We start from the raw sequence: 21,724 nt of genomic DNA, 5'->3' as shown, positions 1-21,724 counted from the left end.
GGCGGCGGAAAGCCTCGGGGACCAAGGAGAGGAGGTGGGACTCCGGGGCGGCGGCGGCACCTGGCGCCCGCGGTTAATAATAGGGTCGCGGTGCGTTCGGAAGGCCCTGGGTCCCACCAAGGCGCTGCGGGCTGAGAATGAGTTACGAGGGCACCGCGCGTGAGTCGCCGCCTCCGACCTTTCCACCGCGGGCTCCCTGCGCCTAGCATCCTTCGCAGAGAGCCGGATCTCACCTGACTCCGCTGACCACGGGTGCTCTGGGCTCCCGGGCCACCCAGGCCGGCAAGGGGCGGCCCGCTGAGCGCACGAGGCCCCCCACGAGGGGGCGGGACCCGCGGCCGTCCCGCCCGCGCGGTCGCGCGAGCCGCGGGCACCTGCAGTCGCAGCGCGTCCGGCGACCCAGTCCGGTCTCCAGCTCCCGCTCCGTCGCTCGCTCTCCCGCCCGCCCGCCCGCCCCGCCGCCGCGCTGCACGCCTCGAGCGCTCCCTCGGCCCCGGCGGGGACCGGGGACCCCGCCGCCGCCGCCGCCATGCTGCCGGTGCTCTACACCGGCCTGGCGGGGCTGCTGCTGCTGCCTCTGCTGCTCACCTGCTGCTGCCCCTACCTCCTCCAGGACTTGCGGTACTTCCTGCGGGTGGCCAACCTGGCCCGGCAGACGCGCAGCTACCGGCAGCGGCGGCCGGTGCGCACGCTCCTGCGGGTCTTCCTGGAGCGGGCGCGCCAGACCCCGCACAAGCCCTTTCTGCTGTTCCGCGACGAGACGCTCACCTACGCCCAGGTGGACCGGCGCAGCAGCCAAGTAGCGCGGGCGCTGCACGACCAGCTGGGCCTGCAACAGGGGGATTGCGTGGCCCTCTTCATGGGCAACGAACCGGCCTACGTGTGGCTCTGGCTGGGGCTGCTCAAGCTGGGCTGTCCCTTGGCGTGCCTCAACTACAACATCCGTGGCAAGTCCCTGCTGCACTGCTTCCAGTGCTGCGGGGCGAAGGTGCTGCTGGCCTCCCCAGGTGAGCTGCAGACCGCCCGCCCTGGCCCCGATGGGGGGGGGGGGGACTCGTCGCCTTGGCTTGCGGGGCCGACAGGGTGGTGGGAGGCCGGGAAGGCGGAAGAAGAGGTCCCTTCGAGGCGTACGACGTTCGCTAATACTCTTTAGGATCATCAGATGTAAAGTCTATCCAGGCACTGTGCTAAGCACCCCAGTCTTCAGTGTGGGTCCAGGTTACTCAGAGCTGACACGATATTGAGTACTAAGCCACTCGCTCTTACCCTGTGTTGTTTAGAGACGAAATATGTATCCGTGTTCCGCTTGAGGTAGTTCCCACCCACCAGCCCAATATTTATCCAAGGAACCACTGTATAGGCACAGTGTTGATTTTAATCCTCACAACATATAGGGGTTAGCATGGGACTTATAAACCAGAACAGTGCAGATCCAAAGCTTCATGCCCACAGCCTCCGAAGACTTGGGGTTAACAGAAAGGATCCACCTCCAAATCCGTAAAACGTTTACATTAAAATCCAGAGGGTCTTGAATGAGAACTGCAGCGGATCCCTCCTAGACCTTGGTAGGCTTGCAATCCTGTCTCCATCCTTTCATTTCCTCAGCTCCCAACAGTTAAGTCTCTGAACTCCACCCTCATGTCTCTGTACTGGCGCGGCGGTTGCTTCTCACCATCACTAAGGAGAAGCCTAGCCACCGGTAGGCTAGGAAGACATTAGTGGCAATACAGAAGAGGAAGGGGTCTAGAAGTCCCAAGTCTTTGGGATGCCCGTGTGTGCCAAACACTGTAGTCGATGGTTTTAACACTCTGCTAAATTGAAGAGCATGCCTCTGTTGTATGGTTGAGGAAACTGAGGCAAAATCTCTGGCCTAGATCCACATTCAAAGCCCACGTTCTTTCTTGCATAGACATTCGTTTCAGAGCTTCAAAGAGTCAAGAATCTGTCTGCTGTACCCTTCCATTCATAGCCCAGGAAACCGAGACAGGCCAAGCAGTTTGCCTGGTGCTCCCAAGAGTCAAAATGTCCATTTACTTCTAAGAAACCGGGAAGTTTATAAGCCTGTCACACGTGACATAAAATCCATAATACCAAAAGCAGAAGCTTCAAACAAAAGTTGGAAAGCAAAGAGGTGATTGTAAAGGCAGCAAATGATGCTAAGGGCCTGGCCCTTTGAAGACACTTCCCAGTGATCTCTGTAAACTTCATGCTTTCGGACTGGAAAGCTCCCATAAGCCTGTTCTGTTGCCAGGTTTCTCAGAACAAAATCATCAATACATTGACCTGGGTCCCACCCCGGGAAGCCCTGCAGCACATCCTGCCTAGACTCCCTTGCTCCACTTTGGGGGACAGCAGAGGGCTTACAGTTGGACTGACAAAGAGACTGAGCTGGTCTTGTAATAGAGTCAGAAACTCAGCTACGCTACCTATAGCTCTGAAATGCTCAGAACCAGAAGTGTCCAGATCTCAGGGTTTTTTTGGAATATTTGCGCATGTATCGTGGACCACCTTAAGGATACAGGTCCAAGGAGTTTACTTGTGTTTCATGTTGCCTTAGCATGAAGGTAATTTTACACAGCACACTGAACGCTGTGGCCACACTGCAGCCCTCCAGCTTTCAAATGCACATGATATGGCCTGACACATGACACCATGTCTACATGGATAATAATACTGAAGTTCCTATGTCCAAATCAGACTTGACCCCAGGGAACCAAAAGCCCTCACTAGCATTAAGATGAGACATGGTTTTAAACCAAAATGTTTCAGGTTTGGTTTTGTTTTGTTTGAATCCCTGAGATTTCTTTCTACGTGACACAGAGTTACACGCTGACCTCAAATAGTTCCTGAGACAGCAAAGGACAGAGTCCAAAGTTGCATGTTTGGTAGCTGTGCCATGGGGAAATGTGCAAACTAACCTTTGAGAAAGGCCACAAACTTGAAAAACATTTTCTTTCTCCAAATAACAGAGATACCTTTGTACACCATACACTCTGACCTGAACGGTTTCTATAAAGAGAGTTCCCAGAGTCCAAAATCGTGTGCAGAGTAGACGTGCCCAAGAGGAGAAGTGTGGATTGGACTGAGCCTTAGAACTTGGATAAGCCTTTCATCTTGATATGCTCATGCCCACAAAAACTTTATAAAAGAAACTTGAAACCATCTGAGGACCAGTCTTTGCAACTCAGAATTCCACTTGTTTTATAGGCAAACAAATCAAGGGCTGGAGGACATCCCTTGCCCAGGTCTATGTGGATAGCCAGTAACAAAGACCTGGAGACACACCCAGATTTTCCCCTACTCCCGGGGCACTGGCTTATTCAATCACCAATCTGAGCTTGGTACCAAAAGGGGAATTAGTTTTGCTTTAGTTTAATTAGCACATATAATATTGGGTGTAATTCTGACATTTTTGTTTAAAATTTGTTTTTGTACACTGGCCATGATGATAACACACTTAATCCCAGCACTCAAAAGGCCTCTGTGAGTCCAAGCCTTATCTGCTCTCCATAGCAAGTTCCAGGCCAGCTAGAACTACCTCATGATACTCTTTCTCAGAAAGAAAAAAAAAATTGTTGTTGATCATCTATGCCTCTTCTCTCATACCTCTGTGACCTCTTGTGCCCCTTCACCCACTCCCATAGCCTCCTTTCTTGTCACCTGTGTCCTAGTCCCTCACCTTCCTCTCCTTTCCCTCCTCTCGTGATCTTGTATACACACACACACACACACACACACACACACACACCATAAGCTAGAATCCAAATGTGAGAAAGAACATGTAGTTTTTTTATCTTTCTGAGTCTGAGTTGTCTCACATAGTTCCCAGATTAATGCATTCTCCTGCAGATGCTATGATTTCAGTTTTCTTTACAGCTGAATAAACTTGTGTGGTGTGAGAGCAAGTTTTCATTGTTTATTAATCCAGTGACGGACCTCCAGGCCGGCTCCACCCCTTGCTGTTGTGAATGATGTAGTGATAATGGCAGTTTAGGTGCTCTGAGTAGTTGCGTATCCAGGAGGGGTAGATCTGGGTAATCTAGTAGTTCCTTTTTTTTTTTTTTTTTTTTGAGAAAACTCCATACTGGTTGCATAATGCCTTTACTGGTGTACATTCCCAGGAGTAGTAAATAAGGGCTCCTCTTTCCCCACATCATGTCCAGAAAGAACGTGGCCCTTCCAAGACCCTTCCCAGGAATTTCTGGTTGTCTGGGAAGAGACAACATCTCTGCCCCATAACCAGGAGACCCTCTCAACCTTGCTATTTTCCTAGCTTTCAAAAAAGAAAGGTATTAACAGGGTGATCTATGTTAATTATTTGGAAATTTCTTGAATACAAATTTCTCCCCTTTGGGAGATTATGTGAGAAAACAGGCATCTAGAAATCTTCCTTTCATCTCTCTTTGCCGTCGACTTCTGGATGAAGGTCAGGCCTGTCATTTTGTTAGTCCCTGCGTTGATTGGCAGGGTTTTGGAGTTTCTAACTTTTGCAGTTGTTTACATAGTCTAGAAATTCACCTCTTGTCTGAGATGTAGCTGTCAAGGATTCTCTCTATTCTATAAGCTGTCTGTTCTCGCTGCTGCTGATCTCCTTCGCTGTGCAGAAACTTTTTCATTTCATACAGTTCCATTTATTTATTCCTGAGACTGCTTCTGTGCCACTGGAGTCCTGTTCAGAAAGTCCTTGCCTGTGTCTTGAAGTTCATTCCTCATACAACAGTTCTCTGCAACAGCTTCAGTGTTCCAGGTTTTAAATGAAGGTCTTTTGATCCACTTTGAATTGATTTTTGTGCAAGATTAGAGATATGGTTCTAAATTCATTCTTCTATAGATAGATATCCAGTTTTTTTTCAACACCATCTGTTGGACAGAATACCTTTTTCCAGCATATTTTGTATATCTTTGTTTAAAATTTAGGTGGCCATATAACTGCATGGGTTTATTTTTAGTCCTCTGTTCCATCCTGTTGGTCTGCGAGCCAGTTTTTCTGCCAGTACCATGCTGTTTTTGTCACTGTGGCTTTGTAATATAATTTGAAGTCAGGTATAATGTGCTTCTCCCCCCCCCCCCCCCCAGCAGTGCTCTTTCTGCAAAGAATTTACTTTGGTTATTTATGGCCCTGGAGAGGTGAATTTAATTCTGCACTTTAAATTTCAACTTTTAAGCTGATGAAAATTCTTGAACTCTTCATTTCAAAGAATAAGTACATGGGCTGGAGAGATGGATCAGTGGTTAAGAGCACTGGCCACTCTTCCAGAGGACCAGGTTCCATTCCCAGTACTGCATGTGGTCGTTAACAACCGTCTGCAACTCCAGTCCCAGAGGATGTGATGCAAAAACATGGACATAAAAGAAACGCACGGCAGCATTTGTCTTGATAATTAACCCAGCCAGCTTGACTGTTAGAGACGCTAAAGGCGCAACGGACCCAATTCTGATAGATAGATAGATAGATAGATAGATAGATAGATAGATAGATAGATAGAAAAGAAAAGAAAATAGTTCCCAATTTCTCCTTCAAAATTCCCTATATGTAAAGTAAATCAAAGCACACGAACACTTGCCTGGATAATCTCTCAGATGATGTGGTTTTTCTCTGTGTTGTACATTCCAGGAGCCTTCCTCTTGGCAGAGTATAATCTAATTAACCACATGGAAAAACTGTCTTCAAGGAATACAAACCTCTGACACTGTTGAAGTTGACAGAAGACAATTTTCTAGGCTAGTTGTTTTTCACAACAATCCAATCACAGAATACAGATAGAACAGGAAATCTCCTTCATTCATTCTCTCTCTCCCTCTCCCTCTCTTCCTGACCCCCCAGGGAAATTAGCTGCACTAGTTCACTTGCTGGGAGGATAAGCCAAGTTTTCTGCCTGCCCATCCTTAGCTCACTGGCTAGGTCTACATTACCTATAGTACCTCAACTTACTTCTGCTAGCTAGTAATTGTTTTGTGCAAGGTTGTAGGAATAGTTAAAAGTTCTATAGCTGAGGTCCAGAGAGGCCATAGACTGATACCAATTCCCTTTTTCCTGTCTCTCTATTTGTTGTTTGGGGGCGTTGGTGGTGGTGTTAGCTGGTTGGTTGTTTTTAGGTTAGATTAAAAAAAAATGATTGGACTTCCTTTAAATTTGTGGCTGATGAAAATGCTTCCAGTAGCTTTCAAAGATTTTTCATCACTGAAGTTGCTCAAACCAAAGAAATTTACCATGAAAGTAGTTTTGGACAGGATAAGGTGGCTCTCATCTATAATCCCAACACATGACATGGAGGCCAAGGCAGAGGCTTACCGTGAGTTTGAAGTGAGACCAGGTAACAGAAAGAGACCTTGGTTCAAAACAAAAGGGAAATAACTAAATAAAACTAGTGTTAGGGCTAAGGTAAGGTTTGCCATATGAATTTTTGCTACCAAGGTTGGGTTTGGGGGTTAAGAAGATGAACTAGTGCAATAATCTTACAATCCAGGGACAGAATTAAGCCATATGCACAAATTGCCGAGGCACTTGGGAGAATGCGTAAGTCTTCTGAGAGAGCTACAAAGTGCACCTGAGAAGGACTGACAAGTGCCCTGGGAAGGGCATTCTGAGAAAAAGGTGGACCAGAGGCAATTTGTTTGTTTGTTTGTTTGTTTGTTTGTTTGTTTGTTTGTTTTTCAAAACAAGGCTTCTCTGTGTAGCCCTGGCTGTCTTGGAACTTACTTTTTAGACCAGGCTGGCCTCGAACTCACAGGATCTGCCTGCTTCCCAAGTGCTGGGATTAAAAGCATGTGTCACCATACCAGAGCTAATTTTGATCCAGACCATAGCAAAAGATGCTTCACTCCGTAGTTTTACTGTGAAGGAACAACAGTGGAATAAATGTTAACAATGATCATTTTAACTGATTATTGAAGAATCTTACCCCCCAAGGGAGGAGCAGTCCTGCTAGGCCACAGAGGAGGACTTTGCAGCCAGTCCTGAAGATACCTGATAAAAACGGGGTCAGATGAAAGGGGAGGAGGTCCCCCCTATTAGTGGACTTGGAAAGGGGCAGGGAGGAGATGAGAGAGGGAGGGAGGGAGGAGATGAGAGAAGGAGAGAGGGATTGGGAGGGAATGAGGGACTGGGATACAGCTGGGATACAGAATTAATAAAATGTAGCTAATAAAAAATAAAAGAAAAAAAAAGAAAAATCTTTAATGTAGAGAAAATAGACATGGAGAATCTAGTCACGGCCAGTGTCTGTGACCTTGTTTTTATGGGAATAGGTTATTTTCTATATTCCATGGCCCAGAGCCCATGGAATCGCTTAAATGACTTCAGCTCTACTCGTAATAGCCAGAATCTGAAAACAACCTAGATGTCCCTCAACAGAGGAATGGATACAGAAATTGTAGTACATTTACACAATGGAATACTACTCAGCTATTAAAAATAAAGAAATCATGAAATTCACAGGCAAATGGTGGGAACTAGAAAAGATAATCCTGAGTGAGGTATCCCAGAAGCAGAAAGACACATATGGTATGTACTCACTTATAAGTGGATACTAGACATATAATATAGGATAAACATACTAAAATCTGTACTCCTAAAGAAGCTAAATAACAAGGAAGACCCTAGGGAAGATGTTCAATCCTCATTCAGAAGGACGAACACGATAGACATCAGAAGCAGGAGAAGACAGAGAACAGGACAGAAGCCCTCCACAGACGGCCTCTGAAAGACTCTACTGATCAAGGTATCGAAGCAGATGCTGAGACTCATAGCCAAACTTTGGGCAGAGTGCAGGGAATATTATGAAAGAAGGGGGAGATAGAAAGACCAGGAGGGGACAGGATCTCCACAAGGTGAGCAACAGAGCCATAAAAACTGAGCAAGCCCTGCGTTTGTTTTTGCTTTGTGTGTCACGGTTTGTCATAGAAAAGGAGTTACTGGTATGTCCCTACATCACGAGGTTGTTGTGAAATCGATGTAATGCATGGAAGGCTACCTTACAAAACATTTTCGACAAACGAAAAACATAAGTCTTCTGTTGCCGTGTGCCTACCTGCTGCGCCACCTGGCCTCAGGCACACCTTCCTCAGCTGCCAGGAGCTCTCCGCCGAGCCCCTTCCCAGGACCCGATTTAGCTAAAAAGAGTTTTTTGCCACACCCTTCAGCATGAGTACATTGAGTGAGTGAGCCTGTCTGAAGGGCTGACGGGAAGGCTGAGAGGCAGGGGTCAGCTGCCTTAGTGTAAGACAGCTCTGGGAATGGCCACTGCTGTGACTGTCTCAGTTCAACATCTCCCTCTCTCCAGTCTACTTCTCCTGGTCCCCTCACAGGTCCAGCCCCCCAAAACAACCCCTAGGCAAACTTCAGCTCCCCAGTCCAGGGGAACTTAGATGTGACATACAGGATTATTTGAGTTTTTGTGTCCTAGTCGGCTGTCACATCAACTACATAGCTAACAGACAACATTCACAAACAGAATTTTACATTTCAGCCTTCGTATCAATAGCTTTAAACTTAGGGGAAAGGAGACTGGTCTAGCAAGACCCAAGGCGACAGCCATCTAAATCATATTGGGCAGGGGTAATGGCTACCCCTTCTGTCAAAGAGAAGGGTCATAGACCAAGGGCCCGCAGGAAGCTCTTGTTTTCAGAAGTCATCTCCTTTCACTTTATTAAAGGTTAGCTACTCAAAGTATTCCAAGTAGCGAATCTTCTCAAGTAAGCAGTTTCAACTTGATGTGGTCCTTTGTACAGTAAGTTATGATCCCTTAGTGTTCAGGATTTCACAGCTGACTGGAACTGAACCTTTCACACTGTGTACCTAACAGACATGGGATAAGTATGCTCAACCTGTGTGGGAACCAGAGAAGAGAGCAGCCAGCTGTGCAGAAAGGAAGGTGGCAGAAGACCTTTGCCCTAGACTGCCCGGAAGGGAGTTTTAGGTGACTAAGGGTGAAAGGCCATTTTAAGCAGGTGGAATGATCCGGACCAGGATTATTAAATGCAAGCATGTTTGATGGGTGCTTCACGTGGAACGCATGCGGAGAGAAAAGGGCAGAAGGCGGATAGCCAAAGATGGCATCAGGAAGGCCAGCAGGGATGAGACCCTGAGGACCCCCCAGTGAGGAGAACAGGTTCCATCCTAAGGGGTGTGCGGCCCCCAAGATGTGTGAATGAGCGGCACTGGACAGTGAGCAGTAGTGAAGTACCCTGGAAGTAGAAGAGACCGACAGTGAGGAGCCTGGTCAGGAAGTAATTGCTTGTAACTGCAGTTCCAGGGAATCCAATACCCAATTTCAGCCTCTACAGACAGCAGGCAAGCTTGTGGTACATATTCGTACAAGCAAGCAAAACACCCATACACATAAAATAACAGTAAGGGAATCTTTTAAAATAATAATATGCCTACTTCAGTTATTACAGTTCACGACAGGTAAGCTTAAAGAGGTTTCATTTTGTAGCTCAAGGGCAGATTTTTTTTTTTTTTTTTTTCTGATCCATGGGAAAATAGACTGTGGTATAGACTTTACAACAGTAATGACCTTTAGTATGTGATATGTTCTGGAAATGCCTGTTTCACTGTAGTAGTGTTTCGGTGATATGTACTTATTGTCTGGTTCTGCCTAGTGCCCATTTCTGTGATGTCTTCTATCAACCCTATTGGGATTGTGTGTGCATGTGCGTGCGTGTGCGTGTGTGTGCGCGTGCGCTTTCAAACACATCAAATTCTATACTAAAATGCATAACTAACAGAGGAAGACAATGCAGACAGTCCTGATGAGACCTGATTAGCTAGGGTCAAATGGAAAGGGAGGAAGACCTCCCCTATCAATGGACTGGAGGAGGGGCATGTGAGGAGAAGAGGAAGAGTGCGATGGGAAGGGGACGAGGGGGGTGCTACAGCTGCGATACAAAATGAATAAATTATAATTAATACAAAATAAATTAATTAAATAATGAATAAATTGAAATTAATAAAAATAAATTAATTTAAACATAAATAAAATAAAAGGCATAACTAGGGAGACGTGGTGGCACACACATTTAATCTCACCCCTGGGGAGCCAGAAGCAGGTGGATCTCTGGGAGTTTGAGACCAGACTGGTCTATATACCGAGGTCCAGGACAGCTGGAACCGTGTAGTGAGACACTGTCTCAAAAGAATTTAAGTACCACTTGTATCCATACATTTTAGCAAAATATAGGTTCGTGCAAAGTATCCTGAAGTTTATGGCACTCAATACATGCTCAATCGGCTAATGTAGTTCGCTTGGATTTTTCCCACTAAGAGCTACAAGACGCGATTGAGGAAGTCCTGCCAACCCTGAAAAAGGAAGGTGTGTCCGTCTTGTACGTAAGCAGAACGTCTAACACAGAAGGTGTGGACACACTGCTGGACAAAGTGGACGGGGTGTCGGCGGAACCCATCCCGGAGTCGTGGAGGTCGGAGGTCACTTTCGCCACACCTGCGCTGTACATTTATACTTCGGGTACCACAGGTAAGTACGGAAGGACTCCCAGCACAGGGGCCTGTCCTGAAGGAGCTGGCCACTGGCTGGCCTTTTAAATATTCTGTTTCTCTAGCAAAACTGATCACTGATACTTTTACACCCGAAAACTGACGTTATTTCATCACACATGATCTCATTTGCTTTTCCCCAGATCTACGCACACCCACTCAGTTGCTCTAAGGCAAAAAACAGTTAACTAACAACAACAGACATAGTCAGACACACCAGAGGACAACTCTATGGGACTGATTTTTCTCATCACATTTGATGCAGAGTGAGTCTAGCACAGGTCCTAAAACTCTGCATGTCAGTAAGGGTAGGATGTCTCCTTCACTGGGCGCCAGGACGCAAACAACTGTCAAGAAGCATTGCCGTACCTCGACTTAAAACAAGCAATGCCCCGTGTCTCTGTGACCAGCGTTCTTCCAGGGGCTCAAACACATTGCTCCCTCAGCTCCCTCCTGCCCTCGGATCTGCCCATCTCAGGGCTCAGAAGCTTATAGAGAGATTCAGAACTTCCCAGGACAAGAAGTAAAGTGTCGAGACCCAGCTTGTGGGCCAACTCCAAGCTCATACAACTAAGGCGGTAACGCTCCCTTCTGCCTACCAAAAGCCAGGGAGGGCCTTACCAAAGTGTGCTAGGCTGACGCCTATGGGGCACGTGGAGAAGACAGGAAGCCAGCCCCACATGTTGATAGTGACCACCGTTACTATTCTGAGGACATTAAATTACGGTCATGTTTGCATTCTCCTTGCTGGCTAGTCAAAGGTTAAGACTGAAGGGTCTGCCAAGCCTGATATCTGAGCACCAGCCCACAGAGTCTCTGTCCTTTTTTCCAAAAGGCCCTCAGCACACGTCAGATAGACTGTAGTTGATAAGCCTCAGATTAACATGAACATGGGTATCCCTTCACACTGTCTTCTTTTTTTTTTTTTTTACTGAATATTTTCTTCAAATAGATAAGAATAAGAAGCTTGGAATGGCATAGAAAAGCCTATGCCAATAGCATGATATGTGTAATTTTTTATTTATTAATTTTCAAAACCACTGTGCCAACAACAGTTGGTTATGTCAGAAGTAGCCAATTGCATTCACTGCACACAGACACTACTTTAATACGTGGGACTTTGGGCTGGAGAGACAGCTCTTCCAAAGTTCCTGAGTTCAGTTCCCAGCAACCACATGGTGGCTCACAACCATCTATAATGGGATCTGGTGCCCTCTTCTGGCATGCAGGTGTACATGCAGGCAGAATACTGTATACATAACAAATAAATAAATCTTTTAAAAATTGTTTAAAAAAATACGTAGGACTTCTACCTTCATCTCATAAGAATAAGAGAATGCTTAGATGAAGTTGTAAACTTTGATTATAACTGAGAGGAAATGAGCTTTTGCTTAGTGATAGGGAAATCCAACCCTAACACTGGGAAGTGGAGAACCTCTTCATGGTGTTTTGGCAAGGAAATGGAAAACTCACGTTCAGGAGTGTTTTCTAACACTCCAAAAATTAATTCCAAAATTTAGCATTGATATGTAGCAGGAAAACAGTGTGGCTGATGTCTATTTTACTCTTTTCTTTATCTCTGTATGTTACTCTTGTATGAAGTAATTAAATGAATCCATTAAAGCAGTTGAAGAAAAAAAATGTTTTCCCTACTCCTCACAGGAAATCAGTAGCACAAAATTATGCAATTGTTATGAAATATTCTTCTTGATTGATTAGTGTAAAATATTAAATTAAGAAAGTTCTGAAAGTACTCATAGCACAGAAGATGAGTTCTTTTTTAATTAAATTTTATTTTTATATTAATTACAGTTTATTCACTTTGTATCCCAGCTGTAGCCCCCTCCCTCACCCCCTCCCAACCCCACCCTCCCAGAAGATGAAATTCTTTAAGAAAATGCAAGTCAGAACTTTCACCATCCAAACGATTCTTTTCTCTGGTGGATACAGTTGATTTGTTGCAGGTTTCTTCTATTTCTCAATGTTAGTATAAGATAGGTCGTTACCAGTAGCTCAGTGCCCTGCAGCACTGACAGATGACGTGAGCTTGGAGATGTGTTTACTGTGATATGTGGCTTGCTGCCCACAAAACAAACTGTTGTGTGGGCACTGCCTGGCTAAGTGCTTGAGCCCTCAGGAACCTGCCTTCCTCATCGTGAAGGAGAATCACCTACTTGGGTCTTAAGCTTTAGCTCAGCCCCTAAGCAGTGACTCCATCCCTACCATTAAGCCAGTCTTCCATGAGAAGCAAGGAAAGCAGACTTTTACAAGAAAGTCTTTTTAAGTGTGCAAATTATTATTAAGAAAATGTAAGTGTGCTTAGTTTAACACACTAAAGCAACAGTAGAAATCATTTACACATCTCAGATTGGCAAAAGGCCCAGTGTTTGCGCTTTTGTTGGCAAGGCTATGAGGAAGCATTCTCATGTTTTACAGGCCTCGGGGTGAGTGGGGATCTTCCCCCCCATAACTGACAATGTGCTGTTTATGTACTCAGATTGCAAAGACACGGCTTTTGTCCTGTGCCATCATTTCATTGTGTGACCTGCCATGTGAACAAGGCAACCCACGATGAAATAGCAAAATGATATAAACAAATCATAGCATTCTCATGTAACAGATAGGAGGCAGCTGGGAAATGAGTGGCTAGGTACATGAGGGAAATCTGTAAGCATGGACAGCTCTTCCTCAAAAAGTGCACTATGTTTGCATTTCGAATGGAATTGGCAAATACTTATCATTACAAAGGAAACAGCCTAGCTGTGTGCACCGTTGTGTCTCTGACACAGCCTTTTCATCTGTGAGTTGGACAATGTAATCTGATTTATCTCTTCAACTGGAATTTTGGAAAATGCCTTACAAAGTAGGAATCCAGTCTCCACAGACCACTGCTATGTCATCTGCCTGTGTCGAGACCCGGCAGACTAAGCCTTGAGAACCAAATACATCCTCCACACATCCTTAGAGTGTGGCCATCATCAGGCCTTCACATACGTGCACAGTCGCTTTCAGCACACCAGGGAGACAGGTCAGCACAACAATGACCGTACAACCCCACAAAACCTAAAATACTTACTCTCTGGTGTTTTTCAGGAACTCACAAAGGTACATGCCCCTGCCTCATCCCCCCACCCCACCCTCATACGATTCTGCCAGCACAGTGTGAGGGAATTTTACACACCAGCTCTCCCTCCCGTGCCGCAAATGGCCAACCTGGCCCGCTGATGCCTTCTCTTGTGTCTTTGCAAAGGTCTTCCAAAAGCTGCCACCATCAATCACCATCGCCTGTGGTACGGAACTGGCCTGATGGTGGCAAGCGGGGTTAAGGCCCACGATGTCATCTACACCACCATGCCCCTGTACCACAGTGCAGCGCTCATGGTTGGCCTGCACGGATGCATTGTGACCGGTAAGTTCAATTTCTGTCCAGGCCTCAGGAGTTGGCACACGCTCACGTCACACCTGCTCGAAGGGAAAAACAAATCTGGCTACTTTCCTGTCTACCAGAAATAGTACCTGCTCCTGCATTGACTACAAGGTTTGTGGTTCTCACATCATGAGCAAGCATCTAGAATGATTTCTATTTCTCCTTGCTTTAACTGTTCAATATATCTAGGAAGAAATTTCTGTAAAGTAGTTTATGCCTTTACCCGGGATTCTTAGGTTCTGTAAATAATTCTCCTACTTAAGAAACCTGCATGTCTTTCTTCATCAGCATCTGATTCAGGCTTCTCTCCCCGTAGTCACTATTCTTTAATCCTTATTTCCACAGCTTCCTGGCATTGTCAGACTAGCTGACCTGCCACCAGCCACTCTTTCCTTCTCAAACATCACAGTCCAAATAGGAGTTGGCATGGCAATGGTATTCACATTGATTTTACCCATCGAGGAACAGCCCATCTCCCCCTTTTGAGAGAACTTTTCCTTAATCTCTCACTGAAATAAATAACTTGACATTTCTCCAAAGTGATATTTTGTTTTAAATAAGCCTTTAAATAAAATCAATACATTTATTTGAAATAAAATATATAGCACATATAATAACGTGTGAGTGTGTGTGTGTTGAACGTTTGTGATTCTGATCCCTGGCGGGATAGTGCTGTGGGATGGGCTTGGAACCATTAGACCACACTTGTGAAGCATTTGCACGCTGGATCCGTGCCCTGATAAGCAGTTAGAATAGAGAGTCTCATTGCTGGCCCTGCCCTCCCCCTTAAAAGGCCATGGAGACATGATGGTCATCCCCAGACGGAAAAGAGTGTCCTTTCTAGACACTGGACTTGCTGGTGCCTTGCTTTTGACCCTCATGGCCTCCAAAACTGGGAGAAACCGTTATTTTTAATGTAAGCTAGCCTGGCTATTATAATTTTTTATAGCAGCTTGAATTAAAACTCATGTCCAAGCCTCTGTTTCTTTCCTTTATCTCCTCTTGTCAACTCTGACATCCTTTGCCTGGCATCAGCCCTGCTCTTCAGGTGCAAAGCTGGTGGGCATGGGCATACAACTGGATCCTCAAGAACAAAGTGTTTTGGGGGGCTCCGAAATGGACAATTAAGACCCTCAGCACCACAAACACAGGCAAAAGGAGGAAAATGTTTTTTGAAAGTCTCTCCTCAACACTAGTCTTTCCTATATTTAGGAGTAAGAAGTAAGTGAGGAACACAAAAAGTGTGTATGGGCTTCCTGTTGTTACATTTGCTTTCTCATTGTTCTGGATGTCAGAGGTCTCCGGCAGGGCTACATTCGCTCTGGATGCTGAAGAGCCATGTCCAGCCTTCCCTTTTAGAGGCTGCCTGAATTCCTTGGCTCATGGTCCCTTCTTTCATCTTCAGTGCCTACCCTCCTCCAGCCCCTCCCCCACCCCCTTTACTTTTCCTCCTTTTTAAAGACCCTCACAATTGGGTAAGGAGATAGCCTGGGAAAATCTTGCCACCTCCAGACCCTTGGCTTAATCACATAATCACACGCCTTGCCACACAAGGTAATACAGTCATGGCTCTGGTGGCAGTTCTCTTTCCCTTCTTCTCCTCCTCCTCCTTCTCCATTCCCTCTCTCCCTCCCTTCCCCCTCCCCAGTATCCCTCTCACTGTGCTCCATCTCATAAGCCTCCTCTGAGCACACAGATTGTATGTGAATGATATTCCATCCGTCTCCCCCTCTTCCGTAGGCTGGAGGCTCACGTGGGTGGAAACAAATTTCTTTATGCTTTGCATTAAACATAATAGGTACTCAACACATGTTTGATTTAATTGATTTTTAAATTTCTAACTGGAAAGGTGTTTTCTGTGCCTTTTCTTCAGGGGCTACTTTCGCTCTGCGAAGCAAATTTTCAGCCAGCCAGTTTTGGGATGACTGCAGGAAATACAATGCCACTGTCATTCAGTACATTGGTGAACTGCTCCGGTACCTTTGCAACACACCCCAGGTAACACTCTCCCGTGTTCTAATGTCTTTTTGAAATCGACAAGAGGTTCAATCTTCCTGGGTCCGTGCCGGGTTTCTGCTGATTCAGCCACCTCAGTTCTCTGTTTAGATGACAATTGCTGTTATAACAAGCCTGACGACACGTTTACCGTGTAGAAGGACCTTGGTGGAGAGAACAACCGTTAATTTTAGTTATTTCTTTATAAATTTATTTTTGTTCTTTGTCTTGTTACATGTTTTCACGCCTTCCCCTTCCCAGGTCCTCCTCTGCTTGTGCAGAGCCATAGGTCATAGGCTAAGCCATTTGAGTCATCCATCCTTCCTCCTGTCTGTGTTTCTGCCTCTCGTGTTGCGTGTGTGTTTCTTGCCTCCTGTCTTCTCTGGACTGTGGACCTTATCAATTGTTTCCTGTCTCCTCAACATTCCTTAACCTCCCTCCCACCTGAGCCATCTAGCAAATTTTCACTTGGTGCTGCCTAGTGCACAGATCCAGCTTGGAAACAAGCAAATCCAATCTGTTCAAGGTGACTCCAAGGGTCTTAGTCTGCCCTGCTTGGAGCTATTCATGGGCTTTGCCAACACTGCTCACAAGAGCTCGCCCTGCGCAGCCTCTGGCAGCTGCCTTGGGTAACCGTGTCACGGCTATTGTTTGGGTAAGTTGGCTGTATGGACTTATATTCTGTCCCAGGCTGGAGGTTTAGAGGTATCTCTGACCTTCATTCCCATGATAATTACAATGTCTGTAGATATTGCCAAATGTCCCATAGCAGGCAAATGTGATCCTTTTTGAGAACCACTTGACTGGACAGTAAAGGACATGTACCAGATTTTAACTCCTTAAAACTATCCAGTCAACAAAAGGCAAACCCAGAGGACCCCTGAGTTGATTGATCGCTACGGGTAAGTATGTGTTACATTCAATGTATGTACCCAGAGCTGCGTGGCAAGGAAAGATGGAAAAGAGCCACCACCCCCGGCTCCCTAGGGGGAGCCTAGCTTCCCCTCCTCACTTCAGTCAGCCTCTGCCCAGATGCCTGCTCCCTAGGAGCCCCTCCTACCAATTATCAAGCCTGCCCCTCCTGATGCTCCGTCCTGCTGCTACATCTCGCAGCACTTACCACACCTTCATACCTGAAGTTGTCTGTCTGCCTTTCCCACTAGTGAAACTCCATGCTTTGTTCTCTGGTCCCCAAGTATGGAGATTAGAAAGCAGCAACTCAGGTGCCAACAAATTCTGTTCACTGAACCTCTAATCTAAGTTCTTGCTCTGAAAAAAAAAAAAAAAAAAGTTTACTTGAGTTAGGGAAGTAATATTTTTTACTTCCAAAATGTTTAGGCTTAACATATTTGTTAAAAAAAAAAAAAACTTTTTTTGGAAATTCAACACCTAAGTTCCTAATTATCTATGGGCTAAAGCAGGACCTTTTCCCACAGCATTTTCTACAATAGTATTCACTTGGTCCCCCAGATAATATTCACCTATTATAACGGGAAATGTGCATGTGTCTATCTACTCGGCATTTCTTCTCTGCTGTAAAGTAAAACTTTCCTTCCTCCCCCCCCCCATCAATTAGAAGTCTCCTGGGGATGTGTGTTCTGTTGGTCTTGAAAGGAGCCCCCTTTGGAGTGGGGGAGTGCATGCTCGTGCACCATGTTTATGCTCTTTGGGTGTGCACACATACACACTTGGGTCTTGCCTTGTTGTCCTTAGTGTCATCTCAAATGCTGGAAAACAATGATGGATTTTACACTTTCAAAATACCGTGTGCTGTGATACGTAATCTATGTATGGACCTCATCTCGAACTGGGTCTGGCTGCTGTGGGTCGCCCTGAGTGCTACCTGTCCACAGACTGCTTGTAAGAATTCTAAGGAGTGAACTGGCTCTCTCAACAAGCCCTCAATGGAGGAATGTTACGAAGTATGGGTCGCTTTAGGTGACCCGGATTCTGTGCACTCAGGGAGAGGTTTAAGGAAGGTTTCACTGGCACCTGTGCCTACGTGTGAATACACCACACATACAATAATAATAATAACAATTAGAATAAGAGATAGAATTGTAAGAACTTCTCAAAAAAAGATTGGATGAAAACTCAGACTCCGTACAAGCTCTGGATCAATGTAATTAGGAACCGCGTTACCCTTAGAACCACTGGGAAGAATAGGCTGTCCTCAGAGGGGCCGATACCACCAAAAGCACAGGGATTGAGCAGCAAGGGTACTGACCAGGCAGACGAAGTGACTGCCCTCAGCATAGCAAGGCTCATCCAGAGACTCCGGGGCCAGCACTGAAAAGCGGAGGCTGCTGTGGCTATGGAAGTAACTTTCCTGGCATAGCAGTGGGCACAGAAGAGTGGGACCCCAGAGACAGACCTTCAGACTGCTGGCTTGGATTTGGCTCGCAGGAAAATACTACATGAGAACAAGGACCCGGGAGTCGGCAAGTCTACACCCTGACTCTGCCATCTGAGCCGCGTAGACAACCTCTCCAAATGTCAGCTTCCCAGCAGCCAACACTGACATAATACGACTTTTCCTTACTTAGAGTCTGACTTCAAAATGGGATTTTGGAGCATAAAGCACATAGCCAGCATGGAGCGGTGGCGCACGATTTTAGTTCCAGCACGCAGGAGGCAGAGGCAGGCAGATCATTGTGAGTTCATGGCCAACCTGGTCTACAAGTGAGTTCAGGACAGCCAGGGCTACACAGAGAAACTCTGTCTCAAAAAAAAAAAAAAAAAAAAAAGACAAACAGAAAGAAGAAAACAAAGCACAGAGCAAGTAAGTCTGTCTGTCACAAGTAAGTGTGGAACATACGAGAGCCGTTACCGTCATTGTTACCACGTTCCATGCCTGCCAGGACGAAGCTCACGGGAGCTGGTCCACACACAGTCTCTGAGTGAACCAATGACAGCGTGTCTGCCCCTTGGAGCCAGAAGAAATGAGAGACCTTCTCTGATCACATTCCCCAGTCTCTCTTGTCTGGGTCTAAGGAAGCACGGGAAAGCAATGCTACTGACTGGGCTGGTTTATGGTTGTGTCGTTGAGTCTTCTATGTCGATCCTGCCCATCTTCCTTTGTGAGCTCTAGACCTTGACCTGCAGAGCATGCATTTCTAATGCAAGCGTCAGTGTGAGGCCTCACGCCTTCAGTGTGAAGTTGGTCCACTCCTGCGTTGCCGGTGTAGTTTTCTAAAAACGGTGTCCTTTAAGGAAACAATATTAAAAAAAAAAAATTAGATTTATTTATTTAATGTGTATGTGTGTTTGCATTTACGTCTGTGCATCACATGTGTTCCTGATGCCAGCAGGGATCAGAAGGGGAAGTTGGTCTCCTAGAGCTGGAGTTACAGATGCTTGTGAGCCACTGTGAGGGTGCTGGGAACCAAACCTGGGTCCTCTGCGAGAGCAGCCAGTGCCTTTAAAGGCAGAGCATCTCTCCATTCACCCTTCTTTAGGAAAAAGGGACCTATTAGTGCGAGATGTTACTGAAGCCGAGTGTTTAAGTCCCCCGGTGAGGAACTAAAGCAGCAGCAACGGGTCCTCAGTGAGAACCTGTGTGTCTTCTGGGGTGTGACCAAGGAGAGCAGAGAGAAGGGGGAACGGAATCCACAAGCATCCTGGGAGCCACAAGTACAAGTTAAGATACTCGGAAGGGAGGTGAGATGAACTGGGCACTGGTGAATCTGTAGATATCAGCTTAACGTCTCTGCCAATGTCCCCCTGCTCTTAACCTGTGGGGCCCTCTCGGGTCTCCTCCAGCCTGAGATTTTGTTTCCGAGTCACCTGAATTCCGGTAGAAACGAGACGGTACGGTGTGTGCCAGCTCAGGGTGCGGTGTAAACAGAGGCAAAACAGGAGAAAGGGGAGAATCAGGAAAGTCTGCCAGAGACAACGCGACGGGATAGTCACGGGGAGGTTCTGCAGCCAGGCAGAGAGTGGGGGCTTCAGGTTGTCTGGAACAGCCGGAAAGGCTGCAGAATGAAGAAACCTGTGTGTGTTAGACCTGCAGACAGCTCAGAGTGACCTGAGTGTGTAGCCCGGGAAGCAGAGCCCGACAGATGTTTGCAGGACAAAGGGTGACTGAGGAGCCTCACGTGGAAGGGTGAGGTGGGAGATGGTGGGTTTGGGGCCGGAGTAGGGAGGGTTTGCTGGGAGAAGGGCCTCTTGGGTACAGCAGGCAGGCGGAGCCTCCCTCGTGTATCTCACAGAAGCTGTTAGGAACATGGACTCAGGAATGTTTGAAGACCTTTCACTTCTTGGAAGTTATATAAAAACGAGGGCGCCAAGAGGGAAAGCACACAAGCGTCATTATCTAAAGAACTAAGAGAGGGCTGGACCCAATGACTCAGCAGTTAAGACCGTTTGGGCCAGAGTTTGATTCCTAGTGTCCACATGGCTCACAACTATCCATAACTCCATCCAGTTCCAGGGGTTCACATGCCCTTCTCTGTCCTCCTGTGCCACCAGGAAGGCACATGGTGAACATACATACATATCAAATAAATAGTTTTAAAGATTCATTTATTTATTTTATGTATATGAGTACTCTGTTTGCATGCATGTCTGCATGACAGAAGAAGGTGAGAGCATCAGACAGAGGAGGGCATCAGATCCCCTTACAGATGGTTGTGAGCCACCATGTGGTTTCCGGGAATTGAACCCAGGTCCTCTGAAAGAGCAGCCAGTGCTCTTAACTGCTGAACCATCTCTCCAGTCCAACATGATAAATTTTAAGTGGGAGGGATTCATTCTGTGAAAACATTTGAATTCTGTCAGCAGCCCCCAAAACAAGAAGACAACAGGGTGACACCTTCAGAATTCTAAGCCAAAGCTGTTGCTCATCTAGACTTCTATACCCAGCTGTGTATTATTAAATCTGTTTTACAATAAGAATATTTTCAAATTGGGCCTTGTTGCACAGTCCTATAATCCCACCTACTTGGTAGTAAAGTTTGATGAATCAGAAGACCAAAATGTAAACATTTAAGTTAGAAAGATGGAGATTTAAAAAAAAATCTAGTAATTAGAAGTGTCTGTCTCAGAGCTGTAAGCTAAGGGCAAAAGGTTGGGACAGAGAAACAGAATGAATACAGTATTCTTCATTCAAAAGCCCCTTCAGTACTAAGTGGTGTCTGTGCTGTATACTCTTTTTCTCTCTTTCTCTCATTTCCTTCTTATTTTCTCCTTTCCTTTCTTTTTTTCCTTTTCTTTTCTTTTTTTCTTTTCTTTTCCTTAGACGAGGCCTCATGTATCCCAAGCTGGCCTCTGGCCTCAAACTCTGTAAGCAGCCTGAGGATGACCTTGAACTTCTTATCCCCTGCCTCTGAAAAGAGCGCTGTTTGCAGCCAAATGATGTGCACTTGATGCTTGGAGCAGCTCTTTTGCTGTCGTTGCGACCCTGGGCTCCTCACTGTAAGCCTTCCAGGGCTCTGTTTCTTCTTTTTGAAATGTGTGACAAGTACTCCGTGATCAGTCTTGTATGGCGGATTTCAGAACCTTAGGTAAGAGAATACAGGCCAAATGCTGACACACAGAGAAGGCCTCCGTGAAAATACTCTACTTACTCTGATTTTCTGGTTCTCTGCATTCCTCCCAGGACACCATGACCCCTTACCTTTGATTAGTCCACTAAATCCCAGTGGGAACCTAAGACCCAGGTGTGTCTGCAGGTCTCGTCTCAGCTCGGATGTAGGAGACAAAAGAGAGAAATGATAGAGAAAATGACCCACAATCCTTAGGGAAGTGATTGGGTGGTAAAGGAAAACCAGATCCCCAAGGGAAGAAAGAGAGTGAGCTATACACCA

General features: G+C 46.1%; 1 protein-coding gene across 1 annotated transcript in view; it reads left to right on the top strand.

Moving 5' to 3' along the window:
* The first annotated feature begins 384 nt into the window (after positions 1 to 384).
* Slc27a2 (solute carrier family 27 member 2) overlaps positions 385 to 21,724 on the top strand; it is a 36,354-nt gene continuing 15,014 nt past the window's right edge. The window contains exons 1-4 of the mRNA XM_055619708.1: positions 385 to 1,007; positions 10,266 to 10,475; positions 13,746 to 13,904; positions 15,796 to 15,920. Of these exons, the coding sequence (XP_055475683.1) occupies positions 530 to 1,007; positions 10,266 to 10,475; positions 13,746 to 13,904; positions 15,796 to 15,920 (972 nt within the window). The 5' untranslated portion in view covers positions 385 to 529. The remainder of the gene's footprint in view (positions 1,008 to 10,265; positions 10,476 to 13,745; positions 13,905 to 15,795; positions 15,921 to 21,724) is intronic.

The sequence above is a fragment of the Psammomys obesus genome, unplaced genomic scaffold (assembly GCF_907164565.1).
Source record: "Psammomys obesus unplaced genomic scaffold, mPsaObe1.curated_primary_1811, whole genome shotgun sequence".
NCBI lineage: Eukaryota > Metazoa > Chordata > Mammalia > Rodentia > Muridae > Psammomys > Psammomys obesus.
Note: the sequence above shows the minus strand (reverse complement) of the source record. Positions and strands in the feature narration are given on the sequence as shown.